Here is a 21,312-nt window from a genome sequence, read left to right on the forward strand (position 1 = left end):
AACAACTTAAAATACATAAATTTTATTGGTCCAATCAAAGATAGAAAATTAATCAAATTACATCTAACATAATTCTATAACATGCTTAACACATGTTGGTAACTTCATCAACCTCACTTTTGTAAGAAAAAAAGATGAAAGAGTGTAGTGTTAGGGTTATGTGGTACAATGATAATTAAGATATTTAAGAAATATTATTAAACGAGTACCCACGGGTATAGATATCATCATACCCGCCCCCGCCCCGTTTATAAACGGGTAAAAAGTTATCCATCTCCATTATCTGCGGGTACCCAATTAACCTATCCATTTATTATCCGTAGTGAATTTTACCCACAGATACCAGCAGGTGCGGGTATTTTTACATCCCAATACCATATGGATGACTTATGCCTCTCAAATTGCAATTTAATAAGGCCACTGTCCATCTATTTCAACCTCAAATTTATTTAACTAAATTTTCATACTTTTTAATACATGTTTTGGTCTTATAAGAAGAAAAAGGCTTTATACTATTATAATGATCTTTAAATTTATAGTTCAAAATACCTAAGATATATATTGATTGCTTAATCACCAAGATATATCTTAAATAATGAAACCAGTGAGGTTTTCCTTTTCCCAAAATTGAATTCCAAGTGTATGCTTTCATTTTTGTTTCCCATTACTACCTCATTCTATATATCTATATATTTAGATTAAGACATATTTAATGGATGCAAAACTATTATATTTAAATCATTATTTTTTGTTTTAATATCCTACTACTAATTATAATAATTGTTTATAATATTTATTAAATAAGGATATAATCGAAAAAAAATAATTAGACTTTAAATCTCAGAAACATTATTTTTTTATTGAGATAAAAAAGGCTTAAACATCAATGCCTATAGAAGGAGGTAGTACCACTTTATTTTATATAATATTTCTAATTTTTTAGAATTGAAAATATCTAAACATGATTTTTTTAAAAATTTAGAAATAAAAATTAAAAAGTTACCATCACAAGTCTTAGCCACATAATTAGAGAGCACAAATGTTAAAGATTAGTGATAATAATATGTTGCTAAAAATTGGGACAAGTTAAATTTAGAATTAAATATATTTTTAATTCTTAAACAAATTTCATTTGATTTTAGTTCTCAAATTTTTTTTAATGAATGAAAGAATTTGATGTTAGACACCAAACAGGAAAAAAAATTATGGATCAAAAATGTAAATTGACAAAAGTTCAAAAATTAAAATTACTAAAAAAGAAATTTACAGACTAAAACAAAAATCAACAAAAATGTGAAAACTAAAAAGATATATGATCCTTAAATGTATTATTTTAGACACCGAATTAGCGAATGAAAATGCTGTCCCTACTTTTAGGCTTTTAGTGATCGAATCCGTTGCTAAAAACATATCAAAATAACAACCCAAATAGTGGCTGAATTACTACCCAAAATTAAGATAAATTAAAAGTATATAAACTCATAAAAGATGAAATTAAAATTAAAATAAAAAAAAAACTAATAACAATCCTTTTAGTTAAAATTAAAAGATTAAAAATAAAGTTAACATGCATCATGACTTATTTTGATTGTCTCTATATTAACCTTATTTGGTGTTAACTTCCATTTATGGAGAGAGGAATGTTACTGGGTTGGGTGGTGAGAAAGTCAGGGAATCTAGGTGGTGATATGATATTTGGGGTATAGAGAGTGGCATACATGTTACATCTGATTGGTTTTCTACGAGTTGCGTTAAAGAGGTGGGTAATGGGAAAAATACTATGTTCTGGGACGATGTTTGGTATGGTAGTAGTGCTTTGAGCACTCGGTATGCGCAACTCTATTCAATATCCAATAATAAGTCGACAACTTTAGTAGACATGTGTCTAAGGCGTGAAGGGAGTGTTGTATGGAATTGGTGCTAGAGAAGGGATCTCTTTCAGTGGGAGGAAGAACAATTGCAACTCTTGTATTTGGAATTACAACGCGTGAAGCTATTTGAAGAAAAATCTGATGGCTGGAGTTGGAAACATGATTCGGGAAGATCATATTCTATCAAATCTTCCTATCAAGTTATAATAAACCAGTTTATATATGTTGATTTTCCTATGTATAGATATTTGTGGTTCAAGTTGATACCCTCCAAGGTTTCTGGTTTTGGTTGGAGGGCTATTCTAGACAAAATTCCAACAAAACAGAACCTAATTAAACAAAAGGTTCTACCTTCTAATGTAACATCTTGTGTTTACTTATTTCATCTACATGAATGGTTACGATGAAAATTTCATAATTTTATTTTTTTTAGAAGAAAAAATAATTCCTATACTCTATCTTATAATAGAAAGACTAATTAGTTATTTTTATCAATTATTTTTTTTCTTTCATCGTCCCAAACATGCAAATATTAACATTGACAGTACGAAAATGTAACTCGTTGGTGTGGTCTATGCGAGGAAACCTCATCCCATCTCCTTTTCGAATGTTTCTATGCTTTTGAAATATGGATATCTTGTCTTCAATGGTTTGGATTCTCCTTTGTTCAGAATAGTACTGATTTAGCTAATTTCGAGCAATTTGTGGGGGTCCCAAATTGTAATGTTGTTAACCGGGTGCGATGGTCTTCTATTTGGTTGGTAACAGTATGGTCAATTTGGCTCGCATGGAATGAGGTAGTTTTCTCTCAAAAAATTATGGATTTTGAAGATGTGGTGGATTTAATTAAGCTGAGATCTTGGAATTGGTTAAAGGCTAAAGATTTAGCTTTTCAATACCTTTTTGCTCTTTGGTCTAATAACCCATTTTTTTGCTTAAATTTATCCTGATATGGGTTCTCTCTATCTTACTTTCTAAGTGCTGACTGTGACTGTTGTTTCTTATAATTGCTGCTGAAGATCAATCTGTTGATGGTATTTTATTTCTCGCCAATGCTGCCATAATCTATCGTCTAAGATGCTACTGTCATTGAGTTCGCTACTTGGTTTTGAGAGTTATTAATGCCTAACAACAGTTGTCCAAGCACTTGATTGTATTCATTGGGTAGTTGGTATTTTTGCTAGTTTCATATATCTATGTATTCATTGTTACTAATGTCTAACAACAGTTGTCCAAGCACTTGATTGTATTCATTGGGTAGTTAGTATTTTTGCTAGTTTCATATATCTATGTCTAAGATTTTGAAGTTAGTTTTTTGTATTATGGGTTAGAGTACTCCTTGTACTCCTTTTTAATATATCTTTTCTTTGCCTAAAAAAAAGGAAGTTAATTAAAATTAAAAGATTCACTAAAAAATTTACTTGTGCCACCATTATTATTATTGTTGCTATTATCATCACCTTTTATAGCGTGATAGTCACAATGATATGGATAATAATAATGAGAATAATAAGAAATATAACTTAAATGTGTTTTTAGTCCTAATAAAATTAACAAGTTTTAATTTTGATACCTATAAAAAATATTCTTTATTACTCATCCCTATAAAAGTAGAACTATATACTATTTTTAGTCCTTATTTTTTATGTGATAGTTTTTAACTATTTTTTTATTTATTAAAAGATTAAGTAACCATCTTATATGTTATATAAAATTATTATGGATATCATATAATTATTTAATATTTCTAAATTTTTTATAAATTCTTAAAATAAATACTATTTATCTATCTTAAAATGATCATTAGGGATTACAAATAATGAATTTAGATTTCAGGAGATGAAAAGCAAAATTCTTTTAGGAGTTAAATTCAAAATTTACTCATTTTATAATAAAAAAAAGTTTTTATAAATTTTAGAACAATGAGAAAAAAAAACTTTTTATAGAAAGCAAAATCAAAATTATCTATTTTACGAGAATTAAAAATATATTAAAATCTAAAAATATTATAATTTTAAGTAAATCTTTTAATTTCAATTTTTTTTATGGATTCAAACTATTCTTATTTTTACCTTAACAAACCATTCTCATATGACACGGTTATATTTATATAATGTAACTAATCTCTCTAGCAAACCATTAAACCAGTAAATGATCTAATAAAAGAATATTTTCAGACATGTTTGTATTTTTACAAATAAAACATTTAGTTCTGCGTGCTCAGAATAAGACATCCATGTAAAAGGCAACACAAACAACAATAAAATGATTTACGATCTAGACGAGCATTTATCTTTGCATCACAATAATGATCATATATAATGTACTCTACCATCTACATCCCATTAAAGTGTCACACGAAAGGTGTAAAGTCTTGGAATTAAAACTGGTTCCGACAAATTACTTTTTTACTTTCCCTATAAAAATTAAACAAAAGTATCAAAAAGCTTTACCTTTCTCACGCACTCAACACAATTGACTTGACGCTGAAAATTTTCTACAGAAAAAAAAAAACAATAAGGTGATAATCACATCATTTAATTCGTTTGTTTTGGTATTAACCAAGTAAATTGTTTTTATGCTGCTCCATTGAATTCGGGCCTACATATTTTGTTGTTTCGTGTATTATTCTTTTTAGCCAATATCCACATATGCATGTGTTAGAATGTGACACAATTGTCCATATATAGAAATTTTTATTAGGAGTTGGAAAACATTTTACTCCCCAGTCCTCACTGCTGGTATAATAAATTGACGTGAATGATAGAGAAAATTTGACAAGGAGACAAATGGCATCTTAGGCACTAAGAAAAGAAAGGAAATGACGTACGCCACAAAATTAAATTTTACAAATTTAAAATGATTAATAACATTAGACTTTTACGATAAAAAAAGTTATACACATATAAATACAGAAAGTCACAGTAATCTAAATAAAACTATATAATTAAGATATTACAGATACTTAAAAAAGTTTTGTCAAAATTATTTTAGTGTGAAATAAATCAATTTAAATTAATATAGTTGTAGCACTCTTTAAGATTTAAAAATTTTATGATTAATTATATAGAAAATTCATGTTACAACATGCGTTTCTTAGATGGGACAGTGCAAGAAAGTGATAGTTTGAATGAGAATGGACGATGGTGAACATTACACAGGCTGGCCATGCAGCAGCTTCACGAGGAAGACAGTCAAAAAGCATGAAAACGAGTGGTAATAGTATGAAACTTAAGGAAACAAAGTTAAATACTTGGGTACATACATACTCAAGGGGAATATGCTTAATTACACCCAAAAATATTCCTCTTCTATATGAATACTAATGCTAAGTGTTCTATATTTATAATTAATTTGTTCTATGACGTATCAACATTCAGTAAATATAGTTAATGTAACTAAACAATACTTTGAAATCACACTTTTTCCGATCACTTGTTGACTTAAATTAAAGTTGAATTCTCTCCACCAATAGCAGAAAATTGTACCTCTCAGTGGAAAATTATATATAACTCTTAATTAATTCATAAGATTGAAAACTTAAATTAACATTCTCTTTATATCACGTAAGTGATTCAAATGAGAAAAAAATATAAGACACATTTATCTTAAATAGTCAAGGAATAAAAAAAAAAAAAACTAAAACTCATGACACTATAAAATAAATTATTATATGGTGACAAATGTTCTATTATTTATTATTAAAAATTAGTTTTACTTATACTATAGATATAATATATATTAATATATTGGTAAAAAAATATAATTATAAATTATATAGTGACATATAATATATATTATTAAATTTTACTCTAAATTAAAATTAAAGTTATGTGTAATTATATGTTAAAATAGATTTATATCTATCTATCTTTATACATATATATATATATATAAATACTTTTTGTATATCTTATATAAAGTATTTCTTGTAGTGTAAATAGTTAATTAATTATTTTTTTTTACAATTTTCTCATGTTATTTATAGTGACTTTGTTTTTTTTTTTTTTTTTTTTTTTTTTTATATATATAAATTTTGAAATAACACTTATTTGATACTTTAAAATTTCAAAGTAACTAAAGGAATAAACTTTTGTTTCTAACAATATTAAAAATTTATCAATAAAATGTTAAAAACAGACATATATTACTTTCACATACGAAAATTATATATTTCAAAATATCTATTAGTATAAATTTCAAATAAATTTTATATATTCAGATATTATTTGTATATATAATTTTTAAAAATATTATTATATAAAATAAATATTTAATATATAACCTGGGCATGCTAAAAGACCGACTAAAAACATGTTCAAAGATTACGACAATCAAATAAGGTTTAAGAAGGGAAAAAAAAAAAAACGAAAACAAAGCAACGACTCTTTTAAAAAATTAAATAAAAACCTTCGAAATTTATATATAAAAAATTGAATCTAGATATATCGTCAAGAAAGGATCACACAACATTATCTTTAATATTTTTTATTATTATTAGCTAATATTTATTTAAATTTTTTTTATTTTTAACAAATTTCAGTCATTATAAAGCGTTGGAAAGAACATAAATGATAAATAGTGCAAGATGAAATTTTCATACAAATAGTTGATTGGTTATTTATAATTTTCCCTACTTAATTACCTATAACCTTACACCCTTATCTTAATTGGTTAATATTATTGGTTAAGGTTAGGGGTTTGAATCCTTTGTGTATGCAACCACGTTAAATCTTGGGGCCAGCTATCTCACCCCTTGAGGTGTCTCCAACGTAGCGAGTAGATTAGTCATTGCTGTTGGCGGTGAATACTCTAGTGATGAACCAAAATATATATATATATATATATATATATATATATATATATTAATAATTAGCAAAGAAAAATTATATTTGTTAGACATTAATAAAAATTATTTATTACTTACAAAATATCACGTTATTTAATTTTATTTATAGTTTAAACTAATACTTTTTTTTTGTATATATTTCCCATTTTTATAAAATATTAAAATAAGAAAAAAATTAAATATAAATATATCATTTTATAATTAATTATAAAATAAAAAATAAACATTTTTTTTCCTAATCAAACAAATACTTGATATCCCTACAGAATTAATGGAGCTTAGATGTATTGCCAAGATGATAATGACTCTTATTAATAAAAATATCAAAACATGTCAATTAACGAATACGAAACAATTATTATATACGTAAATATATTTTGATAACTCTATGCATAAACACTTAAACTTCAATAAATAAAAAAAAATATAATTTGATATATACTTGAGCATCAAAGCTTTTGAATCCTATGTATAAAAAAGGTTAAAAAAAAAAAAAAAAACTTTTGGAGATTCTCCACGCGCCGTGCTTCTGGATTATGTTAGAAGCAATAGTTAATTCATTACCGTATAAGACGCACGAGTATTCTCTCCAAGTCCATATGAACAAAGAAAGTTGGAAGTGGTTTCTTGCAACTAAAGTGAGACAATTAGTGTTATTCACTTTAACTTTTAAGAAAATAGATTTGAAATATGTAAAGAAAAATTTAAATACTGATTAATTGTACACGATATTGAATGCAGTCAAATAACGTCAACAAATAAAGTATATCTTATACAAGAAATATCATCATTACATTTCTTTTACAACATTCTTTATTGTTATCATGACCTCGTGTTTATTTTAAGTTCCATCCCTTTTTAATTAATTTAGGAAATTTGAACCATGATCTTATATAATATTATATATGGAACAAAAATATTTTAAAATAAATTGTGTACTTACATGTAATCGAGTATATATGTTTGCAAAAATAAAACTGATCAAGTCTCTTTATTTTTACCGATTAAAATTTAAGATTGAATTCGATTTTATAATTTTTTTAAAAGAGATTAATTCTATCATTATATGAGATATTGTGTTAATCTAAATTTTTATGAATAATAAAAAGTATATCTGTGTATGAAACAAGGAAAAAAAAATATTCGTTTTATATTATTTTTGTTACAATTATTTTATAGTAAACGTCACACCAGTTGATAATGATAAGAAAGTGTGTTGAAGAAGTTCTTTTTCAATAAGTGTAAAAGGGTTCCACGAGATATATACCATATATTAGAATTTAGAAGTGAACAGAAATCATATACAGACCACTCATGTTAACATCATCAATACTAACCTAATTCGAGATTTCTTCTCTTTTTTTTTTTCCTAGGTTTTGATTGAACTTGCAAGAAGTATCATCAGCAATTCCCGAGTTTCAGGAATTTGAAATTTTCTATGCATGTTTGGTTGTGTATGGTCTCATCTTGAAGCAACTTATTTAGGAAAATCATAGTACAAAAGGGACTTTGATTGGATTTTGAAAACTGCTCTTTATCTTATAATTAAAGAGTTGTACAATGAAGGCTATGCATGGATCGAGAAGGTGGGGTGTGAAATTGGCTGCTGAAAGGGTTCTGATTGTTTTTCTTCTTCTTTCAGTCTATGTTACTTCTTCTCATCAAAATACAGACCAGAAAACAATGTCAGCATCCAATGAGACGAAAGGGGTTGATACTAATGATCATGTTAAGGGTTTTTACAAACACACATGGCCGGTAAGAGTGTTCACTTCAGAAATTTACATACTTCTTAGTTTGAGTCAATTTCAAGTAACCACAATATAGTAATAAGATTTTCTAGGGTTGATACTTGATACTAATTAATGATCATGCATAGTGTTTTTATTATATTAAGGACATTGAATTGTGGAATCGTGATTACCTTTGTGATATGTTTATGTTTTTTCGGTTGTAGGGGATGAAATTTGGGTGGAAAATAATAGTGGGGAGCATAATTGGGTTCCTAGGATCAGCATTTGGGACTGTAGGAGGTGTTGGTGGGGGTGGCATCTTCGTGCCTATGCTTACCCTTATTGTTGGATTCGATGCAAGATCAGCAACAGCAATATCAAAATGTAAGAACTCGAACTATATATTTTTCTTCAATCCTCTGATATTTGTTAAAAAATTATAGCATTGGGTTATGAGATGCATTGCATGGCATATGCGGGTGGTACTAGCTTGCTTTGCTTAATAGATACTCAATGCCAAAACTCTTAACAGTATTAAATTATTTGCATGTTTTGACGTGTACCATGTTTGATAAACAACCATTTTGGAGGAAATGGTTATTTTTTTTAAAACTCTTAACATGCACGTTTAGATCTCGGAGCTGTCTTCTCTAGTATGAGTTGATGCATAAAATGACCATTAATTCTTGAATAACACCTTCATTTCGTTAGTTTTCATTTCATTTAGATAATATTTCTTTATTCTTTTTCCTAATTGTGGCTAGTAAAGAGTGTATTAATAAATTTCTACCAAACAAATATAGTCCAAGTTAGATGAATAACTTAATTAAGATGTTCATCTAATCAAGTCCGAGACTTCAAATACGCGTACATAATTAAGTAACGTGTCTCAAACTCAAAGTTTGGACTTCCCCTCTAAGCTAGGCTTTTATGAGGATTTCTAATTTAAACCAGGTGTGGACCCCTAGAGGTTAATATATTATACTAAAGAAACTAGGTGTGGAACCGTACTTCTTTTGCGAGTTCTTCTATACACGTTTCAAGAAAAAAAATTGTCAATTCCAGAATCCTATAGCATAGTTTAGAGCATGCACATTTTATTTGCTTCTCAGCTTCGTGAATCTCCACGAAAACTATAACTATAATCAATTCATCTACTCGTTGCATCAAGTTTATAACAGCTACCATAAGTTCTTGTTATGGTCTGTACACATGAAAACATCTTTCTATATGTTTGCTATTAGGTGTGTGACTCGATGAATATCAAGTGAAAGCAATTATAATTAATGACAAAGAAAATATTTAAGCATATGAACCAAATCGACTTAATGATAGTTGAAAACTTGATTTGTCAATTAATTTGTTAAACTTGATTGATAAATTAAATAAATTAAAAATTAAGTTTGTTAAATAAATGAGTTAAACATGAATTATATAGAATTAGATTAATTTTATACTAGTATTATATAGGCTAAATATTCATTATATATAATAAAACTTATAATAGATTATATATACAAATAAATATCAAATATATAAATTATATTAAAAATTTATATAAATTAAAATTATATTTAAGTATATAAATTATATTTAAAATCATATTAAACTTGGGTCAAACTTAGACTTTGAGATGATTTTTTTTTTTTTTTTTTTTTATCAATTTGAGATTGATTCACCTCGAACCGGTTCATTTTCAATCTTAATTTAAAGTTTATAATATTTATTCTAATTCAACTAAATAATAAATCTAGCTATATATATATTCCTGTTAGGGGACAACAACAATATTTAATGATTAATGAGCAACAAAAGATAAATCCTCTCACTTGTAAGAATCTATGGAAAACAATCTATCAAGTATATATGACAAAATTGAATAACGTATATAGATTAATCAAGAGACACCAAGTTTTTTACACGAAAAAACTCCATAATGTAAGAAGTAAAGAGCACAAGTACAAGAGTCAATCAAGTTCAATTATAATCAAAATAGGTGTACAAGGGAATTTCAAACAAGTATACAAACCATGCTCAACAGCAAGATAAAAACCCAAGACCTATAAAGTGTTTAATGCATCCGAGTTTACCTAAGTTTGACATCCTCACTAGTTGGATCATGAGTCATGATCGAGTCAAATTTGGTTTTTAAAGAAGAATAAATTACATTTAATGTTATCCTTTGTCAATTTTTTTGTTTTTTATAAACTTTTTTTTTTTTATCATTAAACATTCTTTAACGTTAAGGTTAAAAGTAATAAAGAAAAGTATAGCAAGCAAAATTAGTGATACCGAAAAGTATAGAAGGGTGTATTGAAAAGGTGCAAAATTACAATAAGTAATTTGTCCTCTAAAAAATGACCCCGTTAAAGTATTGGGCCACGTTGAAGATCGAACATAGAGAAACCTATCTCAAGGATGCTTCTATTTTATTTTACGTAACAAATATAATTCTTAATAGAAAAAAAAAGGTTAAACACTAGCAAGGACTAATGTGCACTCATTTTCTGTAGTGTATATGTTAAATATCAAAATAATTAAACCAAAAAGGACAAAATATCCTTTGTAAAACTCTACTAAAAACACATTTGCTTTGTGATTGTGACAAGTTTTAAGCTTGTTCTGACCATGGCTACTCAAATTAGATACAATATGAGCATGTTGTCAATTTTGAATTATCCATGATCATATTGTACTTCTTTGGACCCTTATATGGGTGAATTCTGTATTTTTCTGTTTTTTTGTTGAAGGCATGATTACGGGTGGAGCGGGAGCAACCGTTTTCTACAATTTGAGGCAAAGACACCCAACTCTTGACATGCCTGTGATTGACTATGACTTAGCACTTCTTTTTCAACCAATGTTGATGCTTGGAATCAGTATTGGAGTTGCTTTCAATGTGATTTTCCCTGACTGGATGCTAACAACTTTGTTAATAGTAGTTTTCATAGGTATGAATTGCTTAAGGTTGAATCTGTGCTCTAGTTTTTTTTCTTCTTTGCTTACTTATCATATGATGTAGTCTGGACTCTGGATGTGAAACAGGCCTTTCAGTCAATGCATTCTTAAAGGGTGTCCAAACATGGAAAAAAGAAACCATTATTATGAAGGTTGCTTAAACATACCTCATCCTTATATATTAAATTTACTTGAATTAATACACAATTTAGTCTCCGAAAGTAAAGCACTTGTGTTCTTTCATCCTTGAAATATTTCTTCTATATAAATGGTTATCAAAAGTGTCAATTTGGTAACAAGTTTATCCTACTTATAAGTGTTCAACTTGTAAACAAGTACATCCCTTAAAGGACTAATATAGACATGCACTTTTTAAGGACCAAAGCAATTCAAGATGTCACTTTCATGGACTAAATTGAATATTAACAAACTTATTTATTTATTTTTTTTAATTTTATTGCTTTGATTTAATGCATCCAAATTATATTTCCAGGAAGCTAGGCAGAATTCACGGCTAAATGGCAAGTGTTTTGATTTTATTTTTTTTCTGTTATAAACTAGTATAGCAGTCATCAAGCATGTCATGCTAATTTTCAGTCTAATCAGATAATGGAAGAACCGATAATGCTGCACAACTTCAAACAGAAGAAACGGTCAATGGAAGTCAAACAAATACCAACCAACCAAGGAAAAAAGTAGTGGAAAATGCACTGTTGCTGCTTGTATTTCCGTGCTCGACACCTATTCTTTCTAATAAAATCTAAAACTGCTCTGCAGGTTTCTGTTATTGACAATATTTATTGGAAGGAACTTGGACTTCTTGTAACTGTGTGGATCTTGATACTTGCACTACAGATAGGAAAAGTTAGTGTCTAATGAGCTTTTCAACTCATTTTTTTTAATTAACATTTTTGGTACATTTTAAGTATTTGTTTTTCGGTATATCAGTTTTTCATTTTATTGCATGTATTGGAGACCTTTGAACTTAGACTGATGCTTATATATGCCTTTTTTTTGAAACAGAATTACACTACAAATTGCTCAGCTGTGTATTGGGTATTGAATCTATTGCAGGTACACAATACTATATATTCAATAGCTAGAAACTAAAGTTTTCTTATAGTTTCCACTCTCCAACTTAATCAAGCCAATGTGGGGTTATGAAATCAAGTGTTGAACATCAAGAATTTGATTTGGCCTTAACTTCAAATTTGGATGCAGAACCTGAACCATTGAACCAACAATATAATATCAATTTTTTTCATATGCTATAATCTTAATTAGACTAAATTAATCTTTAATCTCTTTTTTTATTTAATTAGTTCAATTTAGTCTTGTCTTTCTGTTCAATTATGTGTCATCATATTATTGTGCCACGTTTTCATAGAGTTAATGTCATAGTCTCAATTGAATCGAAAGGACCAAATTAATTTTTTTTCAGTAATTTAGCTTATCAATTATGGTGATGATTGTTTTCTTTTTGTCCCCTTGTGTTTCAGGTCCCGATCACTGTTGGAACAACTTTATATGAAGCCGTGCTTCTATACAAAGGGCAGAGAGTGATATCCTCAAAGGGTGATCAACAAACACGTTTGAGTGTACGGCAATTATTTCTATATTGCACTTGTGGCATACTTGCTGGCATAATTGGTGGTTTGCTTGGCCTTGGTGGAGGATTCATCTTGGGACCCCTTTTCATTGGATTAGGAATTCCTCCTCAGGTACGTACGTTTTATCCTTGTATGACTATTTTAATGTTGGTCCACTTGGAACTCACTCATTGGGATTTTTTTCTACCAAGGTTTCAAGTGCTACATCCACTTTTGCAATGACATTTTCTGCATCTATGTCAGTGGTAGAATACTACCTTCTCAAACGTTTCCCGATTCCTTACGGTAAGTACGGATCAACGGACATTAATTAAAGGAATTACAGGAGTAATTCTATCATTTCCACGTGCACACACATAGTTAGGCCCTAGTGATTAATTACTTGGTTAAAAGAAAGAATAAATGATATATGTAGTAACAGAATAAATAGTGTAATATTATCATAAGCTGTCATGTCATGCAAAGTTACTTGACTTTTATACCAGACTGTTGTGAAATATAGTGGAGGATTATGTTTCCGATGGTGGTGTGGCAGTTCCGGTGATGGCGATACCAAGTTCTTGTGGTGATACTACAAGGACTTCAGCATATAGATCAAGTATATTCAAAAGAGAGTGAATACATAGTGTAGGAGTCTCTTTATATAAGGTCATTTATGCGAAAAAGTTTTGTTACGTAGTTATGTTATGTGGCTATTGTCATTGTTAATTCATGTGTCATGTGTTAAGTCTATTTTTTTAACGTAAAACCTTAATTCGGTTTTATCTAAGACTCATATTAGATAAATCCTGACTAGTTATATCTTTTAAAGGGGTAGATCGAACATAAGTTGGACCGACCTCCACAACAAAGATGATATCTTTTATTTAGATAACTATTAAACTAAAATCTAAAAGAAGGAGGCTGTTACACTATAAGTACAAATTAAATTACTTGCTAATATGTTTGATTATCTTGCAGCACTTTACTTTGTAGCTGTAGCCACTGCTGCTGCACTTTCTGGGCAGCATTTGGTGAGAAAGCTTATTGCTATACTGGGGAGAACCTCTTTGATCATTTTCATCCTTTCGCTCACAGTTTTTGTGAGTGGAATATCACTAGGCAAGTGCAATTTTCAGAGATTCTTTTGGATTCTTCCTTTTTAGTGATCAGGGGTACTACTGTATCAGTACTATTACTAACTTGTGGCTGCTGTTTACTCACATCTTATTTTATTATAATACAAAAGACAACTTGTCTTGCTTTTGGTTATAGTGAGTAAAAAATATGAATAAAATATCAATGAATTTAGCTGGAATCAGTTGGAATATACTCATATGATAAAAGTTTTCAAAGTAGTTTTTTTCATACAAAAATTTAATAATAATTTATCCTTTTGCCACACCATCTCATTCATCAATATGATTTGGTAATAAGAAGATGACTTAATAACACAATGCATTTCAAATTAAACAAATAGTGAGCATACATTTTTACTTGCTTACTTTAAAAAGAAAATTACTTTAGAGAAAACACATGCTTTCACATTCCAAGTAGTATATTACAAATTTACAATGACTTAACTTTTTTTTTTTTCTTTTCCAAATTACAGGTGGAGTAGGCATAGCAAACTTCATTAAAAGGGTTGAAAAGAAGGAGTACATGGGGTTTGAAGACCTTTGCTCGTACAGGGTTAGAAATTAAAATGGAGATGTGTAGTTTCCAAGTGCGATGCCCTTCACAACAGTTTTGTGTTTTCCAGAATTGTATTAAGAAATTTATCTTTGTTTCTTAACTAATTGATTATTCAGCAAAAATCTATGACTATTTTAAAGACGCACTACTAATTAAGTTTAATTAATATACAACTTTGTGTTAAACATTTTTAATTTTAGCAAATAAATTGTTTATACCAATTATATTCTAAAACACAAATTTTTGATATATTCACACACGTTTTCCATAAATTCCATACATGTGTTCTACATTTCATTAAATGAAACGAGTTTCCAAGAATATTCAAAAGGAGGTGATGAACATTGACTGTACATAACTATATCTTTTTAATTCCTCTGTATTTAGAAATTCAATCTTCAAATATTTATACGAATTTGATATATATTTAACATTAAAGCTCTTGGTTTTGGACCCTCCACAAACCGTAGTGCTTGTGGCTTATTTAAAGCACTTACTAGTTTATTAGGCGAATTATACACTGTCCACAAATCGCCAAGAAAGTATGTGTAATTGTATAAGAGATAAAAGATGAGATAAGCCAATAAACACAAAGAACAAGGACAGCATGCTTGTTATCAATACGACTCTGACCTAAGTTGTTTTCTTGTACCTAAATTTTGATTGAATTTAAACATTATCAAAAATTACCAAGCAGCCTCCGGATTCCTATTTCAATTAAAAATTTACTTCATTTAATAATTTATATATTAAAGATAAACATCACGATTTCCATTAAAAAAAATACACATCAGTTATTAATATTAAATTTATTAAATAAAGCATGATGCTTTGAGAGTGAGCAACTAATTTCATGATAATTATTTATTAAATATCAACAATAAAAATGTTGTTTGAGATCTTGCCAGAGGGAAAGTAAAAAAAAAAAAGTATAAGTTAGTAAAAATCTTCAACTTACAAATTAATTTTATTAGATTAAGTTAAAAGTTACATTTTAATATGGTAACAGAATCTATCCTAGCAAATGTTGTTGCTATTAGATTTTTATTAGATTACTCACATATGTCCAGTACTATAAATTTCATCTTTAAGATGTTCGGTCTTTAGTGTAAGAAAAGTTTTTTACAAATTTCACATCAACTAAAGTTAAAGTCAACAAAGAATATATAAATGAAAAATAATCTTCACCTAACAAGCATATACTAAAATGAAATATTCTTTGTGCCTAAAGTCATGTTATTTGCTTTGTACTTGTGGCAATTATTAAGCTTGTTTTAAATATTCTTCTTTGGAAACTTATATGAACAGAATCTATGTTTGTGTTTGTTTGATGAAGGCATGATTACGGGTGGAGCAACAGCAACAGTTTTCTACAATTTGAGGCAAAGACAACCCACCCTTGATTTGCCCGTCATTGACTATGACTTAGCACTTGTTTTCCAACCAATGTTGATGCTTGGAATCAGCATTGAAGTTGCTTTCAATGTCATCTTCCCTGAGTGGATGCTAACAGTTCTGCTAATCATATTTTTCGTTGGTAAGAACTGCTTAAAAGTTAAAACTTGGATTCAGTCCTAGCTCTATTTTATTTTCTTTCCTTTGCCAACCCTTGATGTAATCTGAATGTGAAACAGGCATATCAGTTAAATCCTTCTTTAAGGGTGTTGATACATGGAAGCAAGAAACCATTATGAAGAAGGTTGCCTAAACAAAACAACATTACTCTCTTATATATTGAATTTTTTTTCATGTTTTGCATTTCGGTGCATTGTTTTAATGCATACCTGTTATGATTCCAGGAAGCTAGGAAGAATTCACAGATAGATGGTAAACTGTTTGATAGTATTTCTCTTCTAGTATTCTGTATAGAGATATAAAGTGTTTATATCAAACATGTCATGCTAATTTTTAATCTGATCAGATATTGGAAGTCCTGAAGATGCTGCACATTATATTCAAACAGGAGATTCAGCCAAAGACAGTACCAACCAATCAAGGAAAAAGGTAGTTCAAAATTTAGACAGTTTCTGCTTCCACATATGTTCAATATCTATTCATTCTTTGTAATGAAATCTGAAACTGTCATGCAGGTTTCTATCATTGAGAATATTCGTTGGAAGGAACTTGGACTTCTTTTTGCTGGCTGGATCATGATACTTGGATTAGAGATTGGAAAAGTTGGTATCCCATGAGCTGTTCTACTCACAATTTGAGTTTTTCATTTTCTAGCATTGGTGAGCTATTTGTTCAACATAATATGATCATAACATATGCCTCTGTTTTGAAACAGATACACACAACAACTTGCTCGCGGTTATATTGGCTATTGAATCTACTTCAGGTATAAACTACTATAGGAGAATTTAATTTCTGAAAACCATAGCTGTCATCTTATATTTTTCACTCTCGATCTCAATCAAGCCAAAATGGCCTCATTGTTGAGTGTTGAGTACTAAGAGCTAATAGTTTCATATATTTTTGGTTCTAGAACCAATGAACCATCTATATCATGGTGACTATTTGATGTATTTATTTGATTGTTTTCAGGTCCCCATAGCTGTAGGAATGAGTTCATATGAGGCTGTGCGTCTATACAAAGGGAAGAGAATCATAGCATCAATGGGAGATCAACAAACACATTGGAGAGTGTTGCCTTTAATTCTATTTTGTGCTTGTGGCACACTTGCTGGCATGATTGCTGGTTTGCTAGGCCTTGGTGGAGGATTCATTTTGAGCATAGTAGTCAATCCCGGATAGCGGCGCGGAGCGGCCGACCCTAAAACTGGGATAGCGGGATGACGCGGAGCGGGATAACCGCTATTTAAATATTAATTTATATATATTAAATAATTAATAATATATATATAAAAGCTAAAAAAACAAAAAAAATAACTCTAAATTCATGCATTAAACATTTTTAATAATTAAAAGTTCATAGTACTCAAACAATACATAATATAAAATGTCTCCAAAACAAAGTGTTAAAGCTCTAAGTAAGTAAAAAATTAAACATTATAATCAGAAATTAAAAATAAAATTTGCTAAATTAAATTTAATTAGAAATTAAAAACAAAATTTGTTGAATTAAATTTAATCAGAAATTAAAAATAAAATTAGCTGAATTAAATTTAATCAGAAATTAAAAATAAAATTTGTTGAATTAAATTTAATCAGAAATTAAAAATAAAATTAACTGAATTAAATTTAATCAGAAATTAAAAATAAATTTTTCTGAATTAAATTTAATTAGAAATTAAAAATTAAATTTGCTGAATTAAATTTAATTAGAATTTAAAAATAAAATTTGTTGAATTAAATTTAATCAGAATTTAAAAATAAAATTTGTTCAATTAAATTTAATCAAAAATTAAAAAAAAAATCAGTTGAAATAATTTAATAAATAATTAAAAAAAAATATGTTGCATGTTGCATAAAAGACAGAACCAAGGAGAATAGGGGAATAGAAGAAGACAAACGCGAGTCGGGGGAAGAAGAATAGAAGACAAACGCGCATTGGAGCTTGCGGCCACGTCGGAGCTGCGTCAGACCTGGAGGCTCGTCGGAGTCGGAGGTGCGTCGGAGCTGGAGGCGCGTCGCCGATGGAGGTGCGTCGGAGCCGGAGTTCGTCGGAGCTGCACGCGATCGCCAAAGAAGAAGAAACAGAGAGGGAGAGACGAGCCGAGGTGTTTGTTTTGGATGAGTCTGAAATCGCGAGAGGGAAGGGATGATTAGGGCAAAAAAAGCCCATTGAAAAGACTGACTTACCCTTAATGAAGGGTAAGTCTGAAATCGCGCCCGCGAATCCGCGATTTGGGCCGCTCCGCTACGCCTCCGACGCGGCCGCTCCAGCCGCTACAAAAATCCGCCACGCGACAGCAGCCACATTGCGGGGTGAGGCCGCTCCGCTCCGGAGTGCCGCGATAGCGGCCGCTCCGACCGCTATTGACTACTATGATTTTGAGACCCCTTTTCCTTGGACTAGGAATTCCTCCTCATCAGGTACCTTCTTTTTGCCATAAAGTCTGAAAATTTTACTTGGAATTCACTCTGACTAGAGAATTTTCCAAAGGTTGCAAGTGCTACATCAACATTGGTAATAGCATTTTCTGCATCTTTGGCAGTGGTGGAATATTACCTTCTCAAACGTTTCCCTGTTCCTTATGGTAAGTATTGATGAATGGACTTAACTCAAGGCATTTTAACAATATGTGAGAGCATGGTAATTTTTCCATGATGCAACAAGAGCATATACATAGTAATAGAGGATTCTACAAGAGCATACAGATAGCAATATATTATGGATTTTTGAATGATAAAGTTTGGATCATGTTGCAGCTCTTTACTTCGTAACTATAGCTAATGTGTGTATAAATTGTCTTTGCATTCATACTTTAGTTTAGGCCATTTGCATATATTATTGCATTGTTTGAATGATTTTATCATGTATTATCTTTGTTTTATATTACACTTTTGGTTTTCTTGTTTTTCTTTGTAAATAAGTGTTTTAGGTGCTTAAATCATTGTTTAAAGAGAACAAGTATCCAGATGGAAGAGTTGAAGTCAGAAAATTTCGCAGACAGGTTGTGGGCTTGGGCCAAATGAAAAGAAGAGGAAAAGACAACTCTTAAAATTTTAAAAAGAAAAAGAAAAAGAAAAGAAAAAAAGAGTCTGAAAATAAAAGAGGAATAATTAGAAGAAGAAAAAAAGGAGAACTAATAGTCAGAGAGAGGAACGACTTATCAAGAGGAGATCAACTCACCATCGGAAGATGAACGACTCATCAGTCTTTTTTGGTTTTTCCTTTTTCATTATGCAGAACTAATTTTCTTTTTGTTAGAATATTGATGTAATATTCTGGATCATAGTTTCTGAACCTTGTCAATTGATGTTTGGTTAATTTTAATTATCTCAGTGTTCTATCCATGTTTCTAATCTTTATTCTATGAACAACTTTACAATTGGGAGATTGGAGATTGTTTACGATTATAGATAGAACATATTAGGTTTTGTCACAATTGGAAAATTGGGCATATCTAATTAGTTTGTGTTTGATATGATAATTGTTCTTCATGATTCTATTGAGTTTCATAATTGTCCTAAGGAATTGGGGATTAGGGTTCAATGAATAGATTTACTTGCCTAAGGGATTAGGGGTAAATAACTCTTAATAAACTCAAGTGGGTAATTACAATTCTTGCATCAATTGAAAAGGGTAAGAATCTATAGGAAATAATATGAAATTAATTCTCTAACAATTTTAATATTGAGTGAAATTTTGTTAATTTTCTACGTTCGTTGTTCCATCTATTTTTTAATTGCTCAAAATTAACGTAAATTAGTAATTTAGTATTCAACAAATTCAATCCCTGAGGATGATAATATTATTACTACAGTAACGATTGGTACACTTTCCATACGTGCAATAAGTTCTTGGTGCCGTTGCCGAAGATTGAATTTTCTATTGATATTAATGATCTAATAGACTTGAGATTTTGAGCTGCAAATTTTAGATAGTTCATCCTGTTCTGTTTTATTTTTTTATTTTTGTTTTTATTATTGTTATTATTTTTGTTTTTTTATTGTTGTTATTATTTTTGTTATTTTAGAATTTTTTGTATTTTAGTATTTTGTGTCTCTAAGCTGTTTATGCGAGGTACTAATGTCATGAAGGATTTGCTTTTTGATCCAGAAATTGAACGTACTGCTAGAAGGAATAGAAGTAGTGCAAAAAAAAAGGAGAGACAGAGCAAGACAAGTACAAGCACAAACACTACTTAATCAAACAAAGCAAGCATCAACAATGGCAGAACAACTTGTGAGGAGGACCCTTCGGGACTATTCTATGCCAGATCCTAATAGTTACAGAGAGAGCATTGTGAGGCCTCCTATTCAGGCCAATAATTTTGAAATTAAGCCTGCACTGTTACAAGTCATCCAACAAAATCAGTTTGGAGGTGCAGCTTCCGAGGATCCAAATTCTCACCTGAAGATCAACGGAGCTACTGACGATGCAGTCCTCTTGAGGCTTTTTCCTTTTTCATTATGGGATAAAGCTAAGAGTTGGCTTCATTCACAACCTCAAAGGAGTATTTCTACATGGGATGATTTGGCTACAAAATTTGTGAACAAATACTTTCCTCCATCCAAATCAGCAAGAATGAGAAATGAGATCACTACTTTTGTGCAACAAGAATCTGAATCCTTATATGAGGCATGGGAAAGGTACAAAGAGCTAATCAGGAAGTGTCCTCATCATGCTTTACCAGATTGGCTGCAGGTGCAAATTTTCTATAATGGCCTTTCACCCTCTTTTAAGGCAATTTTGGATGCAACAAGTGGAGAGTCATTTAATTTGAAAACACCAAAGGAAGCTTTGGAAACTCTTGAATTGATGGCAAATAATACAGTGAATATACAGTTTGATCGCCAAAATAAGAGAGGTGGAGTATTGGAGGTTAATACTTTGGATGCTATCTTAGCTCAGAACAAGCTGTTAACCCAACAAATTACTGATCTGACTCAACAGTTAGGTAGTATGCAAGCTAAAACTATTAATACATCATCCTTATTGGTGTGTGATTTTTGTGGAGGAACGCATCAAAATGGTGAATGTCAAG

At 29.7% G+C, this 21,312-nt stretch overlaps 2 protein-coding genes and 1 non-coding gene across 4 annotated transcripts; 2 read left to right on the forward strand and 1 right to left on the reverse strand.

Annotated features, from left to right (window-relative positions):
- Positions 1–7,989: 7,989 nt before the first annotated feature.
- Positions 7,990–14,880, forward strand: LOC109799847 (sulfite exporter TauE/SafE family protein 3). The gene is made up of 12 exons (XM_020360487.3): positions 7,990–8,478; positions 8,678–8,837; positions 11,204–11,404; positions 11,499–11,563; positions 11,905–11,932; positions 12,018–12,106; positions 12,189–12,275; positions 12,435–12,485; positions 12,911–13,132; positions 13,213–13,306; positions 13,982–14,122; positions 14,613–14,880. Exons 1-12 carry the CDS (start codon positions 8,281–8,283, stop codon positions 14,702–14,704), a joined length of 1,428 nt encoding a protein of 475 aa, XP_020216076.1. The 5' UTR covers positions 7,990–8,280; the 3' UTR covers positions 14,705–14,880.
- Positions 14,881–15,924: 1,044 nt separating this feature from the next.
- On the forward strand, positions 15,925–19,948 carry LOC109799954 (sulfite exporter TauE/SafE family protein 3-like). 2 transcript variants are annotated; one of them, XM_083069310.1, is made up of 9 exons: positions 15,925–16,232; positions 16,330–16,394; positions 16,495–16,522; positions 16,617–16,699; positions 16,786–16,872; positions 16,986–17,036; positions 17,243–18,694; positions 18,765–18,858; positions 19,196–19,948. In XM_083069310.1, exons 1-7 carry the CDS (start codon positions 16,034–16,036, stop codon positions 17,450–17,452), a joined length of 723 nt encoding a protein of 240 aa, XP_082925436.1. In that variant the 5' UTR covers positions 15,925–16,033; the 3' UTR covers positions 17,453–18,694; positions 18,765–18,858; positions 19,196–19,948. The 2 variants fall into 2 exon arrangements, with proteins under 2 accessions (XP_082925436.1, XP_082925435.1); XM_083069309.1 differs by having other exon boundaries at positions 18,765–19,948.
- Positions 19,949–20,849: 901 nt separating this feature from the next.
- LOC114916217 (small nucleolar RNA R71) lies at positions 20,850–20,956 on the reverse strand. The gene has a single exon (XR_003804601.1). It is a non-coding gene; the product is annotated as a small nucleolar RNA R71 (small nucleolar RNA).
- Positions 20,957–21,312: the final 356 nt, after the last annotated feature.

Source organism: Cajanus cajan, chromosome 2 (genome assembly GCF_000230855.2).
Source record: "Cajanus cajan strain Asha chromosome 2, NIPB_CcT2T_4, whole genome shotgun sequence".
Lineage (NCBI taxonomy): Eukaryota > Viridiplantae > Streptophyta > Magnoliopsida > Fabales > Fabaceae > Cajanus > Cajanus cajan.